This window comes from Penicillium taxi (genome assembly GCF_028828555.1).
Source record: "Penicillium taxi strain IBT 34144 chromosome Unknown utg000001l_segment0_segment0, whole genome shotgun sequence".
Lineage (NCBI taxonomy): Eukaryota > Fungi > Ascomycota > Eurotiomycetes > Eurotiales > Aspergillaceae > Penicillium > Penicillium taxi.
The window spans coordinates 212,855-240,031 of record NW_026643203.1 but is presented as its reverse complement, the minus strand read 5'-3'; the positions used below and the strand labels follow the sequence as shown (position 1 = coordinate 240,031).

The window sequence follows — 27,177 nt, the reverse complement described above, 5'->3', positions numbered from 1 at the left end:
GGAATACGCGCCTAATTAATGAGTGGTCCGTGCATCGACACCTCTAGCTGAACTGTACTTACGAAATAGCTTCAAGATTTACTCTACTCTACGGAATAAATGTGAGATTATTTCTCCAATTTTCTTATATACAATAAAATGTCCCATGTGGCATTTCACGCAGCCTAATGAGTCCCTTGATATCTTACAAACACAATCTTTGTCGAGATGAGATGATATGCAACGTCCAAGTATTGAACGTGAGATTTTGGTACAAGTGCCTTTATCCAATTTCTTGGATATCCTCACATGAGCCTGAAATAGTTAAATCAACACGAAGTGCGGTTATGATGCAATGGGCTTCAGAACCCCATTATCATCATACTTCGCTTCTATTTGAGAGTTAGTCAAGCAATCCATAGTACCTAAGCAGTCAGTTCCACTCACTGAAAAATGTATAAGATAGAGTAATCGTATCAATTCCCTTCATAGTCGGATCAGTGGCAAAGTCAGGGTCAATGAAGAAAAAGACCGGCATATCGACCGTTTCACCCGCGTTGAGTTTCTGTTCCTCAAAGCAAAAGCACTGGATCTTGCTAAAGTATGGCGCAACCTGACCTGGTGTCACACTGTATGTCGCAATTCCAATGATATCTTGGGGTCCCTTATTAGTCGCAGTGTAGAAGGCCAGCGCGGTTTCACCCGGCAATACTCGGACTTCTCGTTGCTGTGGGGTAAACTTCCAAGGCAATACGTCAGAAACGGAGCCATTGAAGGTGATGCGCAGTCGGCGAGAGTCTGTTACAGGCTTCACGCGGTCCGCTGTATCGCCGTCGCCAGTACGGTGGGTGAGGATAGGCTGACCACCCCATCCAGTTTGTGAACAGATCTACCAGCAAAATATTTGTCAATCTAAAAGGCTCTTCAAATTCAATGGGCGTGAAAACTCTTCGCATACCATCTTGTAGAGAGGAACTGAGCCGTAGGCGAGAGCAGTGGTTGCAAGTATGACACTTATGGTATAATACCTGATTGAGAGAGCTATTAGAATATTTATTGCTTCAATGATAGATTTCAAGGTTAAATATTACAAGATAGAGGTGTTACTCTTCTGGGTTTTGGGGTCACTGAAGGGTGCGGAAGAGGCATTTTGTTTGTTGCGCAGGAAGGCATTCCTTGAGAAGAACCTCTTTTCTGCTTCCAAAATACCTCTGCGGAAGTATATTGACTGCTGCGGAATGGTTCCAGAGACTATGACCCGTCCCCACAAGGGGAGTGACCTGAAAAACATGTTCTTAGATTATGAAATGGCATCATTGCATGGTCCGATTTGTGTTGAAGTATCCGCAATACTGGGCACGTGATATTGATTATCGATAAGCAATTCCACTAGTCCGCATTAGGTATCCTATAGTTATCTACGACGGACTCCGGAGTAGTTTCTGTTGCTAAGCTAACGCGACTTCAACTCAGGATCTTAAAGTAACTTTTTCGCCGAGGATTAAGCCTCCGGTCAAGTCACCACCGATGAATTCTTCGCGAAAAATAGATAAATAGGCGCTGTGGTGCACCTTCAAGATTCTTCCCTAACTTCTTCAAGGTGATAGAGGGGATCTCAATAGGGGTTTTCAAAGTGCCTAAGGATTAAATAATCAGATATAAAGACGGAGATGAAACAGAGGCTGCGTCTCTGGCCTTACCATCACTGTCGAAAAACTTAGCTGCATACTGGCTTTCTCAAGTATCTCCTTCGACCCAATAATTGCTATCATTTCAGCCCAAATGATGACTATCTGAGACGTTCTCATCAGAAAAATCACGAGCATTAAAGAGATATCCCTGTTCAAAAAGATTCCAGGCCTACCAAAGTAGTCAGTACACGTAGTCTTGGAAGCTAGGACTGAATAGATGTAATATATATACCCATATAAGGACATTAAGGTTCCATATATCGATTTTTCATCTCACAGTAGTCGAAAGCTGCCAGCACCTCCGGGCCCGATAGATCATTGGTTATTTATGCTCAAATTTGATACCTACCTAGGTATATTGGGATCTCGGGAATCAATCACGCTTCGCCAAAGTTAGATAGTAGGTAGTATAAAGCGACTGTGCACCTCAGGATCTCTACCTAGGTAAGTTTGCGAGCAGAATGTATCACCCGGTCCACGACAGACTTATGTGGTGTGATCAGAAATCTCTGATTTTTCAAAATCGATAAGAATTGACTCATATTTTACGCGAGGTATGATTTCTTTTTCTTGTATATCTGACAAGTTTCGAGTCAATTTCAAGATCAAGAACCGGAAACTTCAGGAAGACTGGGAGATGCATACCAGTCTGAGCAAGCCGAGCCTTTGTATGAAGGTAGTCTAGCGCAAGAAGGATGTGGATCATAGTTGGCTTGAATAAATTTATCGGAAGGAGTTGCGTAACTCAAATAGACTCATAGTCGAAGGAGGATGCACAAGACACTGGTGAGAATGTGAATATGAAAGTCATATAGGGCGTATAGAAAAAGAGTGAAGCCTGTGCTTACTTCGGATTCCTACAGGGCCACACCATGTAATGTCACACGTACCCCAGTTTCCCAATTCCTTGACAGGAAAAAGCCGGTCTGGTGAATACCACTGCAGGGTTTCCTCTAGCTTACTGGCTGAGTCAAGAAGTTTTGCTTGTAGTAAATATTGGCGGAATGGAGAATGCCGTCGTTGAAATAAAGACTGAATCAACGCGCAACATGTAGTATGGTTCCTTCACAATGGCCGGACAGAGCGAGATTTGTTAGAGGGACTACACCCTTGAGTACAGTAAATACAGCGATCTGTATTCTTTTTGACTACACTCAAACACCTAGAATGCCCTAGAAATAAGGTGTTTTCAACCAAATAGGTTTAGCTGTAATGCTAGGTATAGTTATCAAACATCTCACTGGATTAGACAGCGTCCTATACATTCTATACGTAAAAATCATCGCCCGAGTCAACTATTTTTAACTTCTCTACCGATTGTTTTACTATATGAGAGTGACGGTGACCATATGTATAAGAGCTCTTAGGTTGCCTGGTACATTAGGTATATGTTATAGCGGAATAGGTGAAAAACAGCATCTTGAACCTGCTTTTTTGCTAGTCCAATTAATGATAGTAGTAATACAAGTAGGCATCCTGCTCAATTAACGAATGTCCGATCTAATAATACAGGAGACCAGAAAAAATACTTCTCAAGTAGCAGCGTTCAATACACTTTTGGCGATTTTTCCAAACACACCACGAACCATATAACTGTTCTTTTCATGAAGGCAAGTGAGAAGAATTGCAGCGCTTAGAGCAAACAAAAAACGCTCACGGTATTGATACTAAAAGAGAGAGAATCAACGAATCAGCATGGAGTCACAATTCGAAATAGTCACCGATCATTCGGGGGATGGAGGGGGATGGTCCGTTTAGGTGTAACCCACGACTAGAATTATGCGAGGCTCTAAAACATACCTTTTTATCATACAACCGTGGCAGTACTGTGGCCACAGCCCGAGGTGCCACGAATAGCGCCAACTCCTGTCTTCTCCGCGCTTTCTCAACCAGTATGCTCCATCCGCACATGAGACATCCCGCACCAACACAAAGCCCAGAATCCCACATCATAGGAGTCACCGTCTCAGAGCCAAAGATCTTGGGACCCAGACGTGTTCGTGCTAGACACACGGAGTAATAAAACAAGGCCACGAAAGACGCAAGGAAGGCAGATGACTGGCCGGCCTCGGAGATAGCACGGATCAAAGCAGCTGGTGTTTTGATTCTTCGTAGGCGTAGAACAATTTGGAGTGGTATGTATGTTGCACAAGCAACCTTAAAAGTTCTGACAAAGCGGGACACCGCGTGTTTCTCACAGCTAGGGCCATGGCCCATATGCACCAATTCGCATGGAATTGGAATTGTTCTTGCTGGGTCACCCCATTCATCTGGCATATTGAAGTCTTTGCACATTGATCCCAGAAGGGAACCTTGTCCCGTATCCTGTCCATATATCCAGTTCCCCTGACGGGCTAAGACAAGTGCCTTTTTTAATCTCTCATCCACATTTGCTATGCCACCGATCCAGTTCTTGTAGGTTCTCGGTAACGTTTCAGGAAGATAGAACCATGCCCACATGACAACAGCTGCACTCATGGCGAATACCCCGGCATCAGCCAAGCCCGGAACTGCAGATTCTATGACAGTCCACCTGTTTTGAGCCTTTCGTCGGCGGTACCAGCGGTTCCAAGCAATACAAGATGCCACATCTAATGCTCTTGTGACCGTGAAAATAGTAAGGTCCATTGTTCGCCCGACCAACTCCAGTTGAGGACGCTGTAGTGGATTGGCCGGAGTTTTACTCAAGTCTTCCGAGTTGGATAATGCCCCTTCTATGCTGACGTCTCGCGCAATGACACGATTTCTGTTCAATAGTTGAAAACTGAACCACGCGGAGAAAAACGCAGTGACGAATCGAATAAGGCGATCACCTTTCTGAGAAATTCGGATGTTACCCTTGGAGAGACCAGCTACAATCCATGTGCATATCCGATACAACAGCACCGGGAGGAGGGTCGAGCCCCCTACCAAGATACCGCAGAATGTGGGAAGGCTGTTAATGCGCAGCGGCCCAGCCAGAATCTGTACAAACTGTAAGATTGATAGTCAGTTTGCAATTCAATTTTGAAGCAAGAAAATCTAATCTCATCAAAGCACGAGGAAGTTATGACATCATTTAAGGCCTGTCATGGGACTTCACACACCCTTTGAAGCTTTTCCTTAGTAGATTCATCCTTGTTTCTGAGTTGGCGAATAAATGTGACAAGTCTGGGGGTGATAGATGACAGATAAACCAGAGCATACGCACGCAGTATACTGTGATTTATGGTTAAAAAATGACTCTGTATATCGCGTGGACTGACGATATGAGATGGAGTGAAACTCACGGTTTGAGGATCTGGGCTCTGAATTGCCTGTCACGGAGACTTAGCCCGACTCTAGGTTCCATAGTGTCGGGAGCCATTCATGTCATGATCTACCGGGGTCAAAATAAGTATTACACCCGGTGAAGGGGGAAGTGGAATTCAATGTTCCCTCTGTCTTGAGCCAATCAAGCTCTAGATCAGGTTATTATTTGCAGGGCTGCCAATAAGCTGAATATTGGGTAGTATTTGGAGAAATTGAGCGAGCAACCTGACACCTGCACGATCGTTGTTTTCCTATGATCTACCGTGGATCTGTGTGACGCGGGCTGAGGCCTTGCGTAAGGGCTGCTCAAGTCGATGAAGTAGACCTCTTCCAGATGAGGGTCCACAGGAGAAAAGAAGTGCAAAATGACAAATGTTCAGAGACAAGTGATAATTGCCAGTAATGTTCGTAATGAGGTATGTGTTTAGGTATAGTTCCCCAGTTCGTGGCGTGCAAGGAAGATGCACTAATATAGGCGCCAAATGGGGCAAGGGTCACGTTCGCTCTTGAACAAAGCCGAGCCGACACGGACTAAGGGAGGCCGAGAATTGATGAATGCTGGAATAATAAGTATTGATAGAGATGTTTTGAGTTACCCCAAATTAAGAACTCGCAGGATTAATTGTCTGTTGAGGTTAACAGATGTATTAATTATGGTAATTTTGGTGTACTTGTTATGTAATTTACTTGGGGAAAATTTACATGTGATCCGAGGCCAAAGCTGAGCGATAGCATCAATAGGACTGATCATCACGTCTCTATCGTTTCCCAATCACTCACCAACATCCCACTCTCCTTCTAGCTCCTCCATCCTCGGACGCACTTACTTACCCTTCATCATCACCGAGTCCTTTCTTTAGATAGTCATATTTGCGCTTTCTTTGCTACATTGTACACGAAAGAGACCAAGATCTGTATTGGTGGCCTGTGAAGTGCGAGAAGCCATCCCAGCCAAGGAATGACCAGCTATTCTTGGTCTACGTCTTCTGAGAATATCAGGGCGGCAACCACTGACCCGGTTTGAATCTCTTCTGATCGGCCTGCTGACCATACGTGACCATGGATGGCCCGGGCCCCGAAGTCCAGAACGGCCGCCTTTCCCCATCAGCAGCTGGCCCATTTGGCTGTAGGATACCCACCTGATCTAGAAATACAGAAGAAATATGTAACTAACGACAGCGCAGACAGCTTTCTTTCTCCCATGGATATTCCGTTTGAACAAGCCCCCGCTTTACCTCCGGGTCCCTCTCTTCTTGACGATAACGAATCCAATATGCTTGACAACTTCTTTTCTACAATGAACGCCAATAACTTGACAAATGATTTCTGGCTTCGAGGACAACAGAATAAATCTTCTGGTTTCAACTTTGATTGGTCTGATGAGCTCCCACCAACGTTTGAGGGCTCCAGTACTTCGTTGTCGCATCCCTCATTCCAACAGCATGGGCCTGGCAAATCGAGCTTGATGGCGGGGAGTGCGGCAGGTCAAGATCTTTATGCTACAGCCTCAATGCTTTACCAAGGTGGTATGAACGGATCTGCAATTTCGCACCCGGCCTTTGCGGGTCAGCCTCTGTCCGCTAATGGTGCACATGATAGACGTGGCTCACAGCATGTGGCTCACACACAAGCATCAAGTCCCTCAGCATCCCGCAACCGAATATCTACCGGCTTTCACACTTCTGAAATGCTTTTCGATGTGCGTGATCCGATTCCCGCCGACCACCCATATCGCAAAGTTCGTGGCCTCCACTGGGGCTCGGATGGTAGTTTTATGGACCAGGGCTATGTTGCCCCTCCTGACCAACCAGACATGGAAACACGCACTAGAGAGCTACTTGATCACCTGGACTGTTTTGAGCCACAGACCAGCACTACTAATACCCGTGCTCCGAGTCCAGAACGTATGGTTAATATGCCTAACCAACGTACGACCTTGCGTGGTCTGGAACCCGAAGATGACTCCCAGCCTCGCAAGCGGCAGCGAACTATCAAAGAAGATGACCAAACTTCAGATGAGGAGGAGATAGAACAGCCGTCGCGAAAGTCTCGGACTCCCAATAGTGCCAAGGTTCGAAATGCGGTGACCCATGTCTCTCGGAAAGAAAAGGCACAACCGGGTAGCAAGCTCCCTCGAGAAAACCTTTCAGAGGAACAAAAACGGACCAACCATATTCTGTCAGAGCAAAAGCGGCGCAATCTCATTCGCCAAGGCTTTGAGGATCTGTGTTCGCTAGTTCCTGGACTCCGAGGTGGGGGTTTTAGTAAGAGCGCCATGCTTACACAGTCCGCAGACTGGCTAGAGGACATCCTGCTTGGTAACGAGGTCCTGCGGAACCAACTAGCAGGGATGAAAGGCGTCAACGGGCTTGCCATGCCTCGATAATCTCATGATCTCACATGACCCCGTGACGCGAATATGACTATTTATTTATTATTTCGAGCGGTTCAGCGCCTTGGTTGAGCAGGCTTCATCTTGCACGCGCTGGCAAGTGGGCGTTTATATTTAAGATACCATTTTATTCCAGACATTTATCTTCCTTATTTGCTACTCATGTTGGTGGCGGCATACACATTTCAACCATCGGGCATGGTTCTTCATTTGACGATATCTTCCAATGTGGTGGCATTCCAAGATTATGCAGTCCTCGGGATGCATGCATAATCTAGCGTGCCTATCTAGCCATACAGTTATCAATTTGATGCATGTTAATATTCACCTTGATCATGTGACTATTATCTACTAGAAAGCTTTTAGAATGAATATAGATCATCGTCAACAGCATATAACCACTCAAATAGCTTCATATTATCGGTGAAGAGAGTGAACCGGCGATATACTTGCTAATTCTACCGATTGAATCTATAGGTATATTCATGGATGTAGGTCAAAATGCATGTGTATTCGGGAGCTTTGTGAGAAGGACACGATGCTCTCCAAATTGATGGACCTTTACCTATAGGTATACTGGTTGGTTTATGTCATACTTGCCTCCAACAGACAGTTGAGGAATCTGAGAGAATTTGCTCTGCAATAACTGCCGAGTCTGTTGAAGAACCTATCGAAAAGAAGAAAACAGATCAGTGAATGATACCGGATTGCTTCTTGACTTAATCTTACCTCGATGTAGCTAGGCTGCTGACTTTTCCGCATGAAAGCTAAAAATGCCCAGCTCATGGCACCTATCAACTTGTTAATATACACATTAGAGAAATGAGGCTGTCTATCATCGTACCTGTTGCAAGTCCTTGCATACTTGTATCAGCGGAGGTTTGCTCATCACTACAGCCTGAAAACATCCAAACGTCCTTTCCTTCGTGGGCCCAATCCTCGGCAAAATTCTCATCGGCAAGTCCGCTATCATCGGAAGGCGCTTCCGGGTTCTTGAGTCGGTTGAAGAGTGAATGTCCACGATGAAGTATGTCCTCGACATTACTGATTTTCTCAATAGAAAACCCGCCATGAAGCAGGTCTCCTACTTCCCTGAGGATCGAAACACCCTCTTTGACGTTGTTGACCATGGATACATTACCGTCGGTATCTGGCCGGTAGATGTAAGGCAACTCCACGGCTGAACCGGAGTGACAGCAGTCGAAAAGAATGGTCAGTCTGCATTTCGGATTCAGAGGCGAGACGATGGCTTTGTGAAGCTTTGAATGTCATGTATTAGTGCCTCATCTCCAATCCATTTCAGCTAAAAGTTCTTTAGCCTACCGTGCCGCTTGTGATCTGTCCGTTTTGTTCGAAATCCACGGGGCAGATAGTGTCATCCAAGCTACGATCCCGAGCTCTGTTAGCACGTTCATTGATTTCTATTGATGTACGAAGGAAGCCATACCCGCTCTCTCTATCTCCATCGGTGTCTCTGACTTGGCCTTTGATATCTTCATGTTAGGCATAATTCAAACTTCAGGGGTAAAGAATTAACAACGCACTTCCATGGCCTGAGTACGATAGCCATAGTGAGTCGCCGGGGCTGTTACACGAAACCAGCCACTTGAAAGCAGCTAACATATTGGCTCCAGTTGGATAAAACGGCGTACCCTCATTCTCGGGCTCATCGGTCAAAATCACGATATCTCGGGAATCTGTGAATCCATGCTCCTCGCGAAGGAAGTTTTCGATGTTTTTCGCGTCATTGACACAGCCATTCAACTGGTGATCGGATCCAGTATAGTTAATTCCAATCAGGACAGCTTTCTTGCGGGACATTTTGGAAGCGATGATACACGATTTTAACTGAGATGACACGCAATTGTTGTGGGGGACGGAGTAACAGTTTTAGTGCCGATTAGGCCGACGACTTAGGAAGCTTGGTAAAGTGGGACCCCAAAGCTGCCTTAGGAGAGCCATTTCCAATCGATGCTTGATGCTTACTTAGATAGAATCATGGATGTTATTTCGTTGGAGGGACTTGGAAGCACTTGAGCAAAGTTGATTTTATCCACAAAACTACCTAGGTATTGCCTTCCTAACTTTCCCATCTTAATCCATATCGGCTGCATTAACTAGCTATATACGGATACTTTTATAACAATTTTACAAACATTCGATCGCTTAGCTGTATAACTCTCTCGCATAGAACTTGGCATTAACCTTGATTGATCTTATAGTTGTTAACCTTGGACTTGGATGCTGATGTTTTTTTTTTAACCTTCCAAGGTCAACTCAACTAAATTGGCACATGAACAGAAGATAGCTATTACCTTTTAATAGAAATTCAATGCAGCTTGAAAACAGAAAATATACCCAGTTGTTCATGATGTAAAAGTGAAGATGTGGCGTGTAGTTCTAATTAAGATGTGTCGATCTCCGCCCCACCAGTTGACCGCTCTGTTTTGGTCGACGCGTCGCAGGAGTACTGTCACTCTAGACACTCCTCTTAACAATATACAATTATGCCCTCCAAAAGAAAGCATGCTGATGACAGCGATAATAATGATGAGGTCGCAGAGGACAATAGGCGCAAATCATATGCCTACCTAAAATCAGAAGTCCGGCGCGTCCCTGAGAAGACCATCAAATCTAAATGGACTACCCTACCAGACTCTGTCCAGGATCAAGTCCAAGAAATGTTCCATGCGCTAGAACGTCCGGTTATAATGCGCCAGCAAAATGAGCGCAAGCGAATAGAGGCACAGACAGCAGTACAGGCGGTTGTTCGAAAGTATGTCGCCCCAATATCGAAGTTGCACTTAGACATACACTAACATATTGAAACTATGCAGTCTAGGACGGCGACTTCCACGAATGCCATTTCCTCCCATTACGAAAGAATCCAACTTTAATTTTGAGTCTGCGCTGGATGAACATGTACGTACGATTGATGCCGGCGTGTATAACTTGCTGACAATATCTGGTTAGCGGTCGCTTGAAGCTGCATTAGCTACCATGAAAGATAGCGCCGATCTTCTGAAGGCTGAAATTGCGAAAGAAGAGACGCTGCTGGCTAGCGAGAAGAAAGCACTGCATGAAATGGAGAAGAACGCCAAGCGAGCCGAAGCGGAGAGAAAGAGACAGATGAAGAATGTTCGTAGCGTCTTGCTTGGACTGAGATCATGAGTTTGGCTAATGTCTTCTTTTCAGGAACACCCTATGCTTCGGCAGCTGGATGATCTTCCACATCCTCAGGATCTCATATCCTCAGATTTCCTAATCCTAGACCCCAAGACCAGTCCGGAGACTCTAGACGAGGTATGTAAATCACGTTTAGCTGATATTGGAATCAAATACTTATCATTATTTTCTTGAACATAGCTGGATACAGACCCGGAAGTTCAGGGCTTGGTGAAGCAACTACACGGGCATCTCCAATCCATGCAGTCCAATGTCGCTCCGCTTGCAGGACTCAGGGATGCTATCATCCGGTCGCAGGCAGCTTTAGACCTTTACTCGGCTTCAAATGATTGAAACAAATATCGGATCATCGAATATGATCTACCACCAGCGACGGAGTATTCGTATGAGAACTTCAGCATTCCCAGCCTTCCATTCATCACCAGCACAATCTGAGCTCGTGATTGAGCATGGCAGACCGGTCTCAATCAAATGCAAATGATCCAATGATCCCTGTACTCAAACCGCGATAAATTCGCCATGGAGCTGCAGGTGCCTGGCGGTGTCACGGTGCACTATCCATCATCAACTCCCTTCTATATGCACTGCATATGAAGTTAGGAAATGGTGAGACATATTCTCATCGCATTGAGATGGATACGAAGATGTTTCGAGTCATTCCAACATGAATAATGACATTGTCCATCCCATGGCTCGGGGTCTATGGAGTACTTAGATACATGAAGATGCAGTGTAATCAACCTCGGAGAAAAGTGTTGCCTGAGTAATAATACTTGAACAAGTTACAACACATGTAATCTAGTACTCCGTAACTTGAATGTAACAAATACGAATCGGTATTCGGTAGGCCTTACCGAGAGAGATGGGGGTTCCCCATGCGGAGCAGGTCGGACTCCGGAGGGGCTGGTTGACTCCGCTTTAACAAACTAAGACTCTTAACATCTTTTACCCTTCAACACTGAAATGTCTGCGGGCAGCCATTCTTCTTGGTCCTCGTGATTATCAGAACACGATGACTGAAAAAAGTATATCCGAGGGTTTAGCGAAGTCCAAGGATGTCGGGAAGGATGCGCGCGCAAAGGAGTCGCAAGCAGCTGCAGTCAAGTCCGAAACCTGCTCAGGCAGTCACTCCAGTCCCAAGAAGCGCCGCAAGGTGAATCACGGTAAGTTACCGTCGTCTGCGCGGCATGCGACAGGGATTCCTGGATCCGCACTAGTTCGCATGGCGATTATAAAGTATCGCGCTAATCAGTGGATTCTCATTTCTAGCTTGCGTCTATTGTCGCCGCTCGGTGAGCTTTCCCCAATTACCATTCGACTCTTGCTAGTTGTGCGATCCTCCAACAACCGGATGAGAAACCCAATATTCAGTCTGGGGCGACATGATGAGAATACTCATTTGCTAACAGAAAGGTCTTTTTTGCGTGGGACAGCATATGACTTGCGATTCGGTACGACATTTCTCTGCTTGAACCCATTCCATTCTATCCGCTGCCCGTGAAATCGGCCTTCAACGCGTATGTGAGATGTTCCTGCTGACCAGTCTCAATGCCTTAAGGATCGACCGTGTACCCGATGTATAAAACGAAACATCGGACATTTGTGCCATGACGAACCCAGGGAACCCACAAAACGTACTCGAAGCGACCAGGAGCACTCGGCAGCCGACGAGGAAGGCTCGTCAAACAATGAGTTGATGAATGCCCAAGGTATGCCTCAGAGTGTCGATGTCTCGGATGCTGCTGGACAGCAAATCATCCCCGACAGCGCGATCGGAATCCCGTCTACCTCGGCACAGCCAGTAGATATTCCTACGTCTGCAGGCCTTGATACCAATAACCAACAGCGTAAGATAAGATAGGTCCACTTATGCATGGGTTAATGCTAATGTGGCATGACAGTAATGGGATACAATGATTGGATAGGTGGTCAAAATCAGTTTCAAGACATGCAATCCCTCCATCCATCGTATATGTTTAATGCACCCGAGGTCACGAATGAATACAATCTACTGGGAGATTTTCTGAGCAACAGTCTGTTAGATGACGGAGCAATCTTCCAAAATCAAGACATGCAGGGAATTTACTCAGAATCATCGTTGGTGAATTCAATGGGCTCCATGGCAAATGGGCTCCCACCACCGGCACAGCTTTCACCACTGGCACAAAGCCATACGCAAGGAGACTCCATTCAACGATCAAATCCTGCAGTTGGCAATGACAAGGCACGTGAAACTTATTATATGACTGCCGCCGACCCGTCAGGATCAGACCCTCCGGAGGAACGCATGAACAAACTTCTCAAAGCAAAGTATGATGCGGGACTTTTGAAACCCTTCAACTATGTCAAGGGCTACGCTAGACTTAACCAATACATGGAAAAGAATATGCAGCCGGCGTCCCGGCAGAAGATTCTGCGACAGCTAGACAAGTTCAGACCTAAGTTCCGGGAGCGTATGCAGAGTCTGACCGATATCGAACTTATTTTGGTGGAGATGTGGTTTGAACGAAGCCTCATGGAGTACGATCGTGTTTTTGCCAGTATGGCCATTCCTGCCTGCTGCTGGCGCCGTACAGGCGAGATCTTCCGTGGTAACAATGAGATGGCCCAGCTGATTGACGTTCCCATTGAAAGCCTTCGAGATGTGAGTCTTTGGTAGATTAATTCTCAACCTGTTGTGCTAATCCAATACTTCCAGGGTAAAATTGCCATCCATGAAATCATTGTCGAAGATCAACTGGTCAGCTATTGGGAAAAGTTTGGCGCCATTGCCTTTGATAACTCCCAGAAAGCTATGCTCACTAGCTGTACATTGAAGAGCCCTAATGGGTCAGGTGAGGGTATTCAATGCTGCTTCTCTTTTACAATTCGACGGGACAATCACAATATGTAGGTATATCATCCTGGACATATTCTTTTCGCAACTGACCAAGATTAGTCCGTCTTTAATCGTGGGCAATTTCCTCCCCACCCAGAGGATAAATAAATAACTGTTCATGAAAAACCTCATTGGGATCATTGCTACCACGAAAGACTGAGGAGAAATCGACCTAAAATGCTGACATTCTCTGTGGCTTTGGATCGTTCATTCCCCGGATTTAGATTCTATCTAGTTGATTGTAATGAATATGTTGAGCTCATGGACTTTCTGATAAGTTAGAAGATGCTGTGAATATTCTGTAGAGTTCCTTCCTTCTGCTGCCGAACACCTGTCACCTCCATCTACTCGCCGCCGAACGACACAACTTACCCAAAGACTCTTCCGGACTCCAACGCTCTTTTCAAAGCCTAAACCTTTAATATCACACGAATATTACACCTCTTGTCGATGCACCCCGTCATGTCATCACAGAACTTCGGTACGAATGATCAAGTCTCAATGCTGATAGGTATGAACTGAATGTTTGAATATGTTGATCGTCGAAGAAAGATCCATAAATTATCAATAACAGCTAACGCATGCTGAAAATTTCATCATTGCAGCTTTGGCTCGTAAGTTACAAGCCTTTATCTTCATTGATGTCCCGAATACTCTTCTCAATAACGATGTCGCTGCCTCTCTCGACCAGCAACTCGAGAACTTCCCTTTCATGACAACAATCGTTCATTCATCTCTCTCCGAGCTTTATAAGACAGGGACTGGATTGTGGAATGCCTGTGTTCAGGTCATGGACATACGTGTTAGCAGAGAGAACCAGGTTCTTCTCAGCAAAGGTGTGTCTATGCAGATTTCTGTCAATCTGTGTCTCCAGGACTACGTACACTGCTAATCAATGGGTAATCTTAGTGATGACATTCGCATTTTTCTTACTCAATACTGCTCCAACGAAAAAAGCCCCAGGTGATGTCAGATTTCTTGAATTGGCATTCATATCAGCTCATCATTGCATCAGTACTTAATCACCAATTTAAAACCACAACATCTTTGCTGACATCGAGTTAGATGTCTCACAAATGGATCTTACACTCAAGATTCTAGAATTGGCAGCACAGCGACTCGAATGCCTACGAGCCTTGAAATATTCCTTATCCCAAACTCGGTTGTCTTCTCTCATTGCCGAGTATTATGTGCTCCGGACTCATCTGGTGAGCATATAGAACGGGCAGTAACTCCAAATCTAACTAAAAATTTAGGCTTGGCTTCAAAAGCGACAAGATATCGCGGATCACTTCTTCTCTCACGTGCCGGCAGCAAAATTTATAACCAATCAAGCAGTTGTTATCGGCGTCTGCTACGATATTGGCTGTAATGCTCTTTCAATTTCTCGGAAAGACCTTGCGATAGAGTGGCTTGAACGAGCGGAGAATTACCTTCAACCTTTAAAGGATAATCAGCCTGATCAGGCTGGAAAGGAAAGCTTTGACTTACTTGTTCGACATGCACTGGGTGAGTTAAGATGCTGTGATACAAATGAGAAAAAGCTAACTTTCTTCAGTCCGGGCATATTTGGAATTTGACAACCCGTTGTCAAATGAGAAAGTCGAAGCACATCTTACTGCACTCAAAATGGTATATTTTCAATATCGACAATGCCAGACATTGGAAATACTGATTCAAAATCCTCTAGAGATATGCGAATGAGGCTGCTGTTTTATTTCTTGAACTTCAAATTCTTCGTTCCGGGGCAGAACGCAGTAGAACTGCATTCTTTGAGAGTGAGTTTTGAGCTCTAGTTCTCTCAGCTTTCTTACTGACCCTTACCCTAGCTCTGGATCATATCATCGACCACTTGGAGCTCACAGAGAACATTTTGAGCCTGTATGTGCTTTTAGCCCGCAGCAGAGACTCTCTAATCATAAGTTTAGGATAATTGACTACATAAAGTTCTCCAAGTGTCTTAGGTAAGTCTGTCCCAGGCTAAAAATTAGAAGATATATGCTCACTGTATCAGCGAGAATCGTGCTCTAGAAGCGTTCCACAAGTTGCTAATGCATCTCCCACTCAACAGAGAAGAGTGGATTGAAACAAGCTTTTCAAAGTTTGTCTCAATGGCTGTGGACTGTCACCTCCCAGACGAAGTCTCAATCGCCATCATCGAAGAAGTCTCCAAAGAAATGAGCGCACGCAGGGTTGAGCAATTGAGCAGTACGACAACTCAAGCAGTTTTGGCTGTAATACAATCATCGATTTAAGCCAAGTCTAAAACATGCTGACCCTAAATTAGATAATTTGGAAACAAATCGTCGGAGAGTTTAACAAGAGCAATTTCCTTGCCGCAGAGAAATGGTGCTATCTTGCACTTTCGGAGTTCTTTGGAAGCTGTTCAGATTCTAACAAGCTGAAAGTCCAGAAGTATTCACTTAGCTACTTTCAACCAGGTCGATACAAAGGCTAAGTTGCTATATAGGAAGCTGGTGATTTGTGCTTTGGCAAGCTCCAACACAGCCTCTTCTCGACACGTGTTGACAGAAATGACAATTCTTCAGGATAACGATATTGTGAATCACACAAATACTGACAAAGAAACTCTTTACTTGACCTGCAGACTTTTGCTCCAGGAAGGCCGCGTGACTGAATTACTCGGTAGGTGCTGTCTCAGCGTCGAATGTAACTGTTCTAACTCCCAGAAGCTTTTTTTCGGCACAATACTCCTTTCGTACATCCAGATATCAAGAAGTGTATCCAGCTAGTCTGCTTGGAAGCTCAGCGCCTGGAAAATATAGAACCAATTTTCGGGTTTTTTGAAGGAATTCTTGACCAAGCTTTCTCCGATGGAACACAATGGCCTCCTGTGCCTGACAGCATGGATAACATTATGTGTGTCCACCCATCTGAAGTTTCAGGAAAAGTCCCCGGATTGATCTTGACAGACAGACTCGCGATATACATACTTTCCGATGAGGTCGAGAAAGGCAATCGGAGTCAGCGATCTCTGCGAATGCTAGCAGAATTATTCAAGTCAGGTAAGAGACAATTCGTAGTGGAATAGTTTGATCAATTTACTAATAACTAGTCCAGCTTCGACGGAGAATGATCGAGATGCTACAGAACTGGAATGGCTTTGTCGAAAGTGTTATGACCTAACCTATCATTTTCTCGAAAGCCTCATACCCTCTAGCGAACTTATCGAAACTTTGGAGCAGGTATCTTATATATCCCTTTATGTCATTGCTCTGTCGATTCATCCTCTGACAAGATAGCAGATTTTGTTACAATACCATGACTGTTCAGAATCCAACAAGTTCTTTGGCCGTCAGCTTGACTATCTCGTTCCATATCTTAAGCTAGCTCAGCTTGTCAGCGACACCCATGTTGAAGAGGTACGTTTTTAATGGCCATGATTGAACTTCATGCTTCTTGCTTATTATTTCTAGGACTTTGGTCGTACTGCAGTTTTTTATTCTCTCACAAAGCGCATTCGAAATAGCCTATCCAGTATGACACTGACAGATCGCGAAGAAAATATAAAGAGCACAATTTGTGTGCTCGAGTTCAAACAATCAATTCTCGAAAAGGATTGGAATTCGTTCATACAGATCATTCACGATGTCACAAACTACTCACCTGACTTTGATTCACGCTACATGGAATTCATCCTTGCCATGAAAATGCCAAAAAGGAATCGGGTTGACGCGATCAGGGTATCTATCCCTCTAAGAAGATTCCCTATGCTCTGAAATTATCTAAATCAATATCTAAATTTAGGTTATCATTTACAAAATCTACAACAGGGGAGTCGCAGCAGTCAGCCCCTCTCTCCAACGCGCATTTCCGCGTTATTTGCGAGTCCTATTCAGAATATGCATGTCTGCAACGAAACATGACGATCTGGATAATCCACAAACCCGAGGCCACGAAGGAAAAGGTACATATCTCAACATTGCCGAGTCTATACTTTGCCAAGCAATAGATGCCGCTTCTGATGATGCTTACATCAAAGCTGACCAACGTACTGAGATAAATTCGCTCGCTAATTCGAAAGACGGGGTATCGGAATCCCATTGTGAGCATCCAGGCTACCCAAAGGATGAGCTTGCATGCCTTGCTACTATGGCCTTCAATCAGGCTATGGATTTCTACTCGGAGGAGAGAGATGAAGAATGTGAGCGTTGGGGTCAAAAGGCCATTATGTTGGCAGAGTTGATGGGTGATGCAGGTTTGGGGTACGTGAAACTGTTTAGGGATCGGTTGGAAGCATTATCTTGATGTCGAAGGTTCTAAGGCTAGTTTATCCAGGTGTGAACTTTGGAACCTGAGGGGTCTATTTGCCCTGTAGGTTTAAATGGATGTTTTTGAAATGGGGGTGGGGGGTCGATCCATCGAATATGTCTTTTCACTGCTTAACTTCAGGGCATAAATGGCGATTAAAAAAAGAAAAGAAATAGTATTATTTAATATCTAATTTAGCGAAAGTTATATAGCATATGCCAGGTAGCGTAGTAATGTGTAATATGAATGTGGGTATCGTCGAAAAAATTGGGTAGAGATAAGAAAAGTGGTCAAGAAAACCGCCATCTAAACCATGACTCGAGTGATGGAGAGCAGGAGATATACAGACGGAAGGAATCAAGTAAGGCAGAATGATGGATGGGGAAGGAAATAGGGGGAAAATGTATGATGATAAACTACCACTTTCAGGCAAGAAAGACCATGGATCTGCAGTATTAAACAAAGCATAAATAAGAGGTATCATGATTGTTCGCTGTTCCCATCATAAGAAGGGGTACGCAAATGCCCTCGCAAGCTCGTGTGGCGCAACGAAGGAGTCGAGGGCACACGATGAGGGCGCGGGGAGCGTGATGAAATTGATGAGTAGCTTGGCTTGCGCTCTATATCTTTTCCGCTACTGTCCGTTTCAGTCTCGGGACTCTCGTCACTTAGTATATGCGCATTCACAGCACGTAGCGTGAGGCTTAACTCTCGCTCAAGCTCTTTGTGTGCGTGCAGTTGTTCACTTGATCCAACGAGCTTCTTTCGATATGTTCGCAGAGTCCGGCAGAGCTGCTCCGAAGACGACTCTAGACCGCCATGTTCATGCCGAGTACCACGGGATCTGTAATCTTGAGATGCGCGTCGATTAAGGTTCCTTGAACTACTGTGCTTTCGAGGAAGGTGTGGTTTCCATTTAGGACTCACGGCCCCAGGTGAGGGAGATCTGCCGCCTCGTTCGTGTGCATACGAAGTGGGCGAAAGACGATTCGGAGATGGTGTACCCGTATGAGGTTGGTTCTTGAGAGAAGATGATGTCAAGGATAATTTGGACAACTTTTTCGTTAAGGTTGGGGATAATTCTCGTGAAAAAGTAGGTGATCCAAGAGGATGCTCGGGACGATGAAAGCCAGCCAGCTCGCTTCGCGAAAGGACCTTCCGAAGAGGTAGCTTAGCTGAAGTTTCCACACCAGAAGATTCATCTTCACCAGCCTGCACCAGATCTGGAGACGGTTGTGGCTGAACCGATAAATTCCAAATCATGAGTATACCATCCAAACCTGCAGATATCAGAGTCCGCTTAGTGATTGCCTTATCGGACTCATCTGGCTCCTCCAAAACTAGCGAATCGCTAACCCCATCGGTGTGACCAAACTCCCCTGCGATCAACTGATCTCTCTCAAGATCGTACACACGAATGGACTTGTCGGTGCTAGATACGCCAACAAGGAGTTTGGGACTTTGGCCTGGGACCTCAGAGATGACCGTCAAAGAACTCATAATGACTGCATCATTTGCCTCAGGATCAGATGATTTAAAGCAATAAAGATTTTTCCCAGAAGGAACGTCGTATTTGGAAATAGTTCGATCCATAGTAGACAAGTAAATCGTGTCTGAATCATCAGGGCAGAAAGTGATTGAGACTGGAGATGCCTTTAACGTGATCACTCTGGCTGCGAGATATGCCAGGCAAGTTCCGCCATCCTCCTCGCGAGTTGCACGCTCTCGAACAAGAACAGTACGATCGGCAGAGCTTGAGAGCAATCTCTCACCGTCATGCATGAAAAATACTTGACCAACTGCACCGACATGCTCATCCATGGTTTGTATCAGGTCCAATGATTCGTCCGTCTTCTGGAACAGCTGCACCGTGCGATCACGTCCACAGGTGGCTACGAGGCAAGAATCAGACGAAGAACTTATGGCAATGTCGGTGATTTCCGCCGCGTGAGCGCGCGCCTCTTTGATACAAGCCCAAGGTCCACTTGAATGAAGCCTTAATACACCAAGCTTGTCTCCTGAGACAAACCAAGATGCATCTTCTGCTGCTCTTATAACTTTCAGCTCATTTGCCGCATCCTCGTCGGTGCCTGGGTGCTCCTCAACGGGCACTGTTTGGGAAATGGTGCATTTGCCTTGAGCGTCCCAGAAATTGACAGAGCCGTTGCGAGACCACGAGAAAAAATCTGCTGAGAAATCGTTGGGTTTCGGAAGACGACCAAGACCGAGAACCGGATCTCGATGCGCTGACATCAAAGTTTCGCCCTGATCTTGTTCACCCTCATCTCTCAGTGTATCCATGGGATAAATATGAATCTCCTTGGTTGCCTCCACAGTGACCAGATGCGAGCCAAGAGAACCCATACAGGTCGTCGCAGGGTCCTTGCTTTTCTTTTCTGTCGCGACTTTCAACAACCGCGGTGAAGGTGGATTAGAGGTGGATTGACGAAGGTATTCAAACGAGAGACTTTGCATCTTTCTTCCACGACCTCCTAGCCAAATCACCTCGCGGTCAAAGTCGACTGCCAGTGATGTAATGCCGAACCCAGCATGCATCACTATCGTCAATTTTTGAGCACCTTCTCGATCATCGAGCAGGCAGACGGCACCGGTTTCCGTGGCAATTACAGCCTCTTGATCAGATATGCTGCTCACGCAGCTAAAGGTATCTCCACCCAATGTGCCCAGAATGCAATTTCTTCCTGAAAGAGCCCTTGGAGCCGAGTTGGGAGAAAGCGGTGGACCCTCCAAAGTCAATCGAGTCTTGGTGGGCGAGACTGGTCGCACAGTTGGGAGCCTCCAGACTTTCACGTGGCGCACACCGGTGCTACAAGACATGTTAGTTTAATATACTGGCCTTGTATTTCTATTTTGGGGGGGACATACGTGACCAAAGCTTGGCCAACCCAGCACATGTCACGAACAAACGATGTACATTTATTGGTCGAGTGAAGCTTTGCGGAACCGTTTTTGAGGTTAATGGACCAAATGAATAAAAAGCCATCGTTTGCGTTGCCTAGCGTCGCCAGATATTGTGAGTCGGGGGTAAACGCCAGGCCGCAGACACCAAACGTGTGCTCGCTGAGGATGGAAAGGGGTGCATCTGGGAGAGCATCTTTCGCAGTGGAAAATATCATAACGCGTGGGTTATAGCCAGTCTGATCTTCGTTAGTACACATTGACTTGGAAGCTTGGATTCTGCTAATCATCACCTACCTCTCCTACGGCAAGAAACCGGCCATTCGGACTGATGGAGACGCTGGTGACCGCTTTGACTCTTTCCCTCGATGACAAGTCACTATGAGGGGATGCATTGTTGACGTTTAAGTGTGGATTCGAGCGATTATGGGACAGCGATCGTAATCGAGGATCGGGAGTTGAAGGAGGGGTGGATTGATTGTAGAAGGAAGTGACTGGATTCATACTGGTAGCTGATGGGCGAGCTCTGAAGAAACGTTGGCTGATGTTGCCATCATCATCCAGCTCTGCCAATACCGCGGCTGATCCTGCACACAGAGCAAAGGTCTTGCTCTGGTCATGGCTGGAGAACCCATTGGGAGTGGTTGTCGTTGTGCCCAGCACGGTCCGCAGGGACAGAGAAGATTGAAGAGAAGATCTGCTAGGAGGTCGTCCTGTCCGAGGGGGGTTTGTCATTTTTAAGGAGGTGGGCCCAACGTGCTTGCCTTTTGTGCTGGACGCGGTAGTTGCCATTTTAACCTCGATAATGGTGCACCCTAAAGGTGGGTTTGATTTTGCATTCCACGATAATAAAAACAACACGGGAAGTGGGGGAAGAATTAAAACCCTGGTCCGAGGGAGAGAGAGAGAAAAAACAACAACTCGAAGGAATGTGGAAAAGCTCCAAGAGCTTTTGAGGAAAAGAAAAGAGAAGGTCCATGGGGTTTCCTTCCGCGCTAACCTCGTTGCTGGGAATCACGATCTGGAAGATTCGCTCGGTATCATCAACCATTGAATTTTCTACTTATTTTATTATTTTATACAGCTAAGGACGTCAAATTGCCCAACTTAGAAGGCTTACAAGATTAGTTCTGAGTGAAGGAAGGGTTCAAGATGAAGATTAAATATAGTTACACATATCTCACACTCACCGCCGTTTACCTCTGGTACTTTATAAAAGTGGGCTTATGGAAGACAGCTGTCAACACTCAGTTAATTAGTCCAGGATTACTAAATAGCTTGGCTGCCAACTGTCAGATTATGTCTATGGTCTTGAGTAGAATTCCGAGGTGAGTACGGAGTACTCCTACTCCGTATTCCATCCATATATTGACACCTGAATCTGAAGGTGTCACTACTTATCTTATCGCGGGTCATTTCTTCCATATTCTTCTCCTTTGCTATAAATCATCTATCTACCTTGGGTTACAGGTATCACCTTATACTATGGCACAATGTCTTGTGTCGGCCAAGCTGGCCTTACCGACCGCTTTACGCAGCGTCTTCTTTTCTGAGCTATCCACCAATACGTATTTTCCGGTTACTAGCTTTTTTCGAGCTCCGCAAAAACCTCATCTCAGATGCCTCAGCACGACAAACAGAGTTCGCCAGGTCCAGATCGAAACTTCCAATGAGATATCACAGTCACATGGATTGCAAAATAATATATCAGAACCACGAAAGCAAGAAGGGAGGTCATCATCTCGCGAATCAAGACCTTTAAGGTCTACGAAACCAGACGGGAAGAATCGTGATTCTGTGAAACCAGACCAGACGAGCCGTGATCCCTCGAAGAAAAAAGACCACAAAGACAAAGGGCGCTGGAGAGATCGCAAACCCGAGGATAAGGACAAGAAAGAACCCAAAGAGAAGTCAAAGCCAGAGCCTTGGCAAGTGCAGAAAGGAGCTCTAGACAAAAAGTTTCCAGTTGGTTGGAATCCCCCCAAGAAGCTTTCTCCCGATGCACTTGAAGGAATTCGTCATCTACACGCAACTGCGCCCCATCACTTCACAACTGCTGTTCTCGCTGAAGAATTCAAAATATCCCCTGAGTCAATTCGTCGGATTCTCAAGAGCAAATGGAGACCATCAGCAAATGAGCAGGAAGATCGTCGCAAGCGATGGGAGAAGCGGCACGATCGCATTTGGGCCCATATGGCTCAGCTTGGTCTTCGAAAGCCAACTGATGCTTCAACCGAGCTATCCGATCATAAAATTTTATACGATGAGGAAAAGGACAAGGGCAAAAAGCAAGACAAAGACCAAGACAAATTCCAAGATCAGAATCAGAAATAATAGTCTTACCATGATTTGGAATTTCATATTAGATTTGCATCAGGAAGCGAGGAATGATCACTTAAAGCTGGTTATTTACAATCTAAAAAAGCATTGATCGACTGTTTGGTTTAGGCTGCTCATCCATGAATGTTTTATGTCAGTTCATGTACTCCATACATATACGGAGAATCTATAGATCATTTCCACCATTGAACGGCTAGGACAAAGCTGCCTCTCCACTCTTCATCGATCAAGAAGCTGTGCTTAAGTAGAGGAAAAACCACAGAAAATTTCAATTAAATAAAGAGCCCAAGTACGTTCATGGTCTTTCATATAATTACAAACATTTGAACAAAGCCGTTGTTGATACTAAAATTCGAGGCCCGCAGATCGAATTGTGGAGGCGCCACACGCAATTGACCTTAACTCCTTCGATCTCCGCCTAGCATAGCTCCATCCTCCACACCTCCATGGTTCGTTCAATATGATGGATTTCGACTTCTGGCCCGCTTCTTAAGCCAAAACTTCCTTCAACTGACAGTCGACTAACGTTCTTCCATCTTCCATCTACAGAGAAGACCGTTATCGGCCCTTATGCTGGCATCGCGCCGCCATGCCCTCAAATATCCAGGTCTTTGTGAAGTGGAAGGACCAGACAATATTTGCAGGGGAGAATGTGGAATGCACTATCACCTTCAAGAACGTCGCAAAGACTGAATCTGAAGCCAGCAATCTTGAGGGCGGCCAGCACCAGCGGAAGGTATCTCGAGTCGCGAACCACGTAGGGAACCACACAGGCAAATCCAACTCCGACTCCTTTTTCTCTTTCAAAAATCCTCAAAGTCTCTTTTCAGGACGACGATCGTACTCCATCAGTTCGCAGAGGAAGCCGCAGCGTACAGTGTCGTCCCTGAGCTCCCCACTCGTCGCCTCACACAGCTTCCCCCAAGTAGTAGCCCCTCTACTCCCCGAGGATGGCAACCGGGCGACAGACACAAACGATCCGTGTCAATTCTTTCTATTGATAGCGAAATTAAACCTTCAAACGCTTCTTCTCCGCAGTTGAATCGAACAAGGCCGCCCAGGAGTCACGGGCGCTCGGCGAGTCTCCAAATCACCCCCAGGAGGCACGATAGCTATGATGATTCTTATAGAAAAGGTACTAGTGAATAGTTCTGGATATTCACCGGATACTAGAGGCTAACGTTGGCTGTATATACAGTGGCAAGAACTCCCGTTCTCCCTTTTTCACTTGAAGAGTCGCCAAACGAGTCCACGCCCGGCAATCTCAAGGTCGACACTACCCATTTCGATAGATCCAGCCGTCTGGGATCCAATGGCATCAGTCCTCTCGCTCCAAATGAGCCATCACGTCCTCCATACCGACGACCAAAACCGCCTCAGTTCGATTTCAAGTTTCCGTCTGCCCCTCCAACAACCGACCCTCACTATCGCCCCGCTCTGACTCCCTCGCCCACATCAGCCGAAAGCACCGTTTTTCCAGGAAAGAGTCCATCCAGAGATGCGTTGGGGCTGTCTACTCCGGCACATCAACAACTCGCCCGAGTAATATCGGCCAACAGCGTGAATGGAAGTCGCAGTAGTGGCGAGTTCTATTCTGCCAGCGATCATTCCACCGAGACATTGGCCTCTGAATATACCAATTACTCGAGCCAGGGAGCACGGGCACCACCTCCAGCGCGACATGCACGTCATTACTCAAGCGTTGTGGCATCGCCGACCAGACTAACCGATAATAATAATAATCAGTCACTCCTAATGGGTTATGCGCAAATCAGCGCTTCCTTCACCGTTGATGGGTCTTTGGTCAATCAATCAGTCTTTGACGAAGTCAAAAGGAAGGAGAGTTATGGGTGGCCACCCAGGCACAGGTGGACTACCAGGACGGCCAAGCCAAGCCAGCTCTGAGCGCCGCAAAGGTGGTGGCTTTTGGGGAGCGCTGAAGTGGAACGCCATAGAGGAGTCCATCAATGGACTAATTTCCAACAATGAGCTTGACGGTCTTCGAGAAATGCGTGGAGTTGCCTCGTCACGCTCCATCCCTTTGCTATCTACTCCACAATCGCTTCTTTTTGTCGACTTACGACTTGCACCGGGGGAGGAACAGTCATATTCCTTCTCTTTCAGTCTACCCAGAGGACTTCCAGCAAGTCACAAAGGCAAGGCCATTAAGATTGCCTACAACCTGGTCATTGGTACGCAGCGACCAAGCGGGCCGAACGAGGCCCAAAGAGTCAATCGTATAAATATCCCCTTTCGGGTATATAGCGGCGTCAATGGTAGGCTTACATCTTGAACCCCGTTTTGAATCAAGTTTTAATATTTTTACAGAGAAGGGAGATGTTCTTGGTCATGATTTGATGTCACCATATGTGCTTCTGCGAGATGAAGCCAAAGTTCACAAAGTCGGGTCAAATACAACTCTGGATTTGAAAACCCCAAGCATCGGCGGGCAATGGCACTCGGCAGGAGATTTTCTTTCTTATGTGGATGAAATCCTGGACCAGCGTGCACGCTCCAATCTTTTATACCCCCCAGGGGTTGTGCCCGAGAGACAGCCAAGTTATGATGGACTTCCACATGCATTATCATGTAAAGACATCATCGACTTTGCAATCCTCCGCAGCAACCAGGCAGCGCAGTCACGGCGCAGCCCAAATCGATTCGAAATTGCTCGCGACGGGCAGCGTATTGCCGTGGTGGTATTGAATCGGCCAGTTCACCGGCTTGGAGAAACCATTATCGCCACTGTGGATTTCGACAAGGCTTCTATCCCATGTTACGCCGTGAGAGCCTCACTTGAGACGTCGGAAAAAATTGTCCCCACTCTGGCCGTTCGATCAGTCGCAAGCATTCATCGAACAACGCGACGAATCCATGCATCCTTGTTCGAGAATACGCTTTACGCAACTCGCGTAGTCTTTAGCCCTGCCATCCCTATTTCTGCGACACCTACAATCCTAACTAGTGGTGTGACACTTGACTGGGACTTGCGGTTCGAGTTCGTTACTCCAAACGTACCTAACGAGCAGGGATCTGGGCTGTCTGGGACCCAGCTACTTGAAACTATATCGTCGGATGATCGAGGAAAAGTGATGTCTGCGATAGAGCATCTAGGCTGTGAATCCTTTGAAATTTCTATTCCCCTCACGGTATACGGCGAGACTGTGCGAGAACCTTTACCTGAAGAGAAAGAGGGCTATCCTATTTGAGGCTATTTTGATTTTTACATATTCCCCCATCCCATTCGTGGATACGTTTGTACACTGGGGAGGTCTTGCTAATGGATTCCTTCTCATCATTATGGAGTATACGGCCCCGCATTAACGGGCTGACAGCTTCGATGCATACATAACCTGTTATTATAGACACATCGTGATTATAAAGTAATAGTACTAGGTTGCTTTTCTTCGTTTTTTTGTTTTTCACTGCTCATTGGAAAAGTCGACGTATCATTTCCAAGATATTGTGGGATTCTAATCGAAAACACGAGATACCTACTAGGTACATACCATACTGCATGTCAATCTGGTCTACTTGTACCTCGTAGTATTTGGAATTTTGGAATTGAACTTCCAAATGCCCTGTTGATATCATTGAAATTATAGAAGCTAGATCAATAGTTTCCCGCAAAGATTTAGATCCCGGTTAGCTTGAATTATAAATAACTTCTATGTCTTATTTCGACAGCATATTACTTTGTATTTGAAAGTTGAATAATGGGCCCACCGCCCCGCACAACAAGGGCCTGAGGGCGTGCAAAAGACCGTGCAAAATATCCCTGTAGGGTTGCATACAAACCGACTAAGCAGTCTAAGATTCCAGGGTTAGCACGACTCCGTTCAACTAATAAGTGGAGATTGTTTTCCAAGGTTGATGCATCCAAAGCTCGCTACCTTCCACCTATAACAAGGTAGAAATGAAGTACACCGACCCAATCGGGCCAATATCTATTCGCTGAAGATGTACCTTTGGCAGTCATCATGAAACTTCTTGTCACACTACGACATATCTGACCGAAGAGACCGTGGAGGTTGTGCCGTTTTTTTTTTAGCTTCGCATTAGTCTCAAACGCCACCTTCTCAATACATGTACATTAGAGATAATCCTGCGAAAAAGTCGGAGGCGATGCTCTGCATATGGATTCAGCGATTCGAGTGGCAGCTGGCGCTTTCTCATGTAGCCTTTAAGGATTTCTGATGTCTTGTTTCTGGCAACATTAGAAGTTTAAC

The 27,177-nt window shown here is 45.8% G+C and overlaps 8 protein-coding genes across 8 annotated transcripts; 5 read left to right on the top strand and 3 right to left on the bottom strand.

Annotated features, from left to right (window-relative positions):
* Nucleotides 1–324: 324 nt before the first annotated feature.
* On the bottom strand, nt 325–5,001 carry N7495_000092 (cytochrome c oxidase assembly protein; the record flags this gene model as incomplete). Its single annotated transcript, XM_057202762.1, has 8 exons — nt 325–371; nt 427–868; nt 938–1,007; nt 1,071–1,273; nt 3,224–3,337; nt 3,471–4,643; nt 4,757–4,868; nt 4,940–5,001. 8 exons carry the CDS (start codon nt 4,999–5,001, stop codon nt 325–327), a joined length of 2,223 nt encoding a protein of 740 aa, XP_057066835.1.
* Nucleotides 5,002–6,020: 1,019 nt separating this feature from the next.
* N7495_000091 (basic helix-loop-helix domain-containing protein) lies at nt 6,021–7,347 on the top strand (the record flags this gene model as incomplete). Its single annotated transcript, XM_057202761.1, has 2 exons — nt 6,021–6,087; nt 6,146–7,347. The coding sequence occupies 2 exons, from the start codon at nt 6,021–6,023 to the stop codon at nt 7,345–7,347; spliced, it is 1,269 nt and encodes a 422-aa protein (XP_057066834.1).
* Nucleotides 7,348–7,918: 571 nt separating this feature from the next.
* N7495_000090 (caspase family protein) lies at nt 7,919–9,174 on the bottom strand (the record flags this gene model as incomplete). Its single annotated transcript, XM_057202760.1, has 5 exons — nt 7,919–8,020; nt 8,083–8,144; nt 8,198–8,612; nt 8,677–8,837; nt 8,898–9,174. The coding sequence occupies 5 exons, from the start codon at nt 9,172–9,174 to the stop codon at nt 7,919–7,921; spliced, it is 1,017 nt and encodes a 338-aa protein (XP_057066833.1).
* A 686-nt stretch (nt 9,175–9,860) lies between these two features.
* Nucleotides 9,861–10,872, top strand: N7495_000089 (uncharacterized protein; the record flags this gene model as incomplete). The annotated part of the gene is made up of 5 exons (XM_057202759.1): nt 9,861–10,129; nt 10,191–10,275; nt 10,327–10,491; nt 10,549–10,656; nt 10,720–10,872. The coding sequence occupies 5 exons, from the start codon at nt 9,861–9,863 to the stop codon at nt 10,870–10,872; spliced, it is 780 nt and encodes a 259-aa protein (XP_057066832.1).
* A 679-nt stretch (nt 10,873–11,551) lies between these two features.
* N7495_000088 (SPO22/ZIP4 family meiosis protein) lies at nt 11,552–17,756 on the top strand (the record flags this gene model as incomplete). Its single annotated transcript, XM_057202758.1, has 21 exons — nt 11,552–11,755; nt 11,809–11,831; nt 12,160–12,386; nt 12,441–13,183; nt 13,238–13,373; nt 14,023–14,253; nt 14,483–14,625; nt 14,674–14,926; nt 14,976–15,049; nt 15,108–15,195; nt 15,247–15,298; nt 15,346–15,381; nt 15,432–15,651; nt 15,705–15,832; nt 15,888–16,063; nt 16,108–16,443; nt 16,499–16,623; nt 16,684–16,800; nt 16,855–17,121; nt 17,186–17,643; nt 17,717–17,756. 21 exons carry the CDS (start codon nt 11,552–11,554, stop codon nt 17,754–17,756), a joined length of 4,077 nt encoding a protein of 1,358 aa, XP_057066831.1.
* A 413-nt stretch (nt 17,757–18,169) lies between these two features.
* N7495_000087 (WD40 repeat domain-containing protein) lies at nt 18,170–21,400 on the bottom strand (the record flags this gene model as incomplete). The annotated part of the gene is made up of 3 exons (XM_057202757.1): nt 18,170–20,516; nt 20,576–20,847; nt 20,906–21,400. The coding sequence occupies 3 exons, from the start codon at nt 21,398–21,400 to the stop codon at nt 18,170–18,172; spliced, it is 3,114 nt and encodes a 1,037-aa protein (XP_057066830.1).
* A 693-nt stretch (nt 21,401–22,093) lies between these two features.
* On the top strand, nt 22,094–22,942 carry rrg9 (mitochondrial ribosome assembly protein RRG9; the record flags this gene model as incomplete). Its single annotated transcript, XM_057202756.1, has 1 exon — nt 22,094–22,942. One exon carries the CDS (start codon nt 22,094–22,096, stop codon nt 22,940–22,942), a length of 849 nt encoding a protein of 282 aa, XP_057066829.1.
* A 595-nt stretch (nt 22,943–23,537) lies between these two features.
* On the top strand, nt 23,538–26,157 carry N7495_000085 (putative intracellular protein transport protein (Sat1); the record flags this gene model as incomplete). Its single annotated transcript, XM_057202755.1, is given in 5 exon segments — nt 23,538–23,985; nt 24,001–24,083; nt 24,122–24,751; nt 24,765–25,224; nt 25,277–26,157. 5 exon segments carry the CDS (start codon nt 23,538–23,540, stop codon nt 26,155–26,157), a joined length of 2,502 nt encoding a protein of 833 aa, XP_057066828.1.
* Between the last annotated feature and the right edge of the window lie 1,020 nt (nt 26,158–27,177).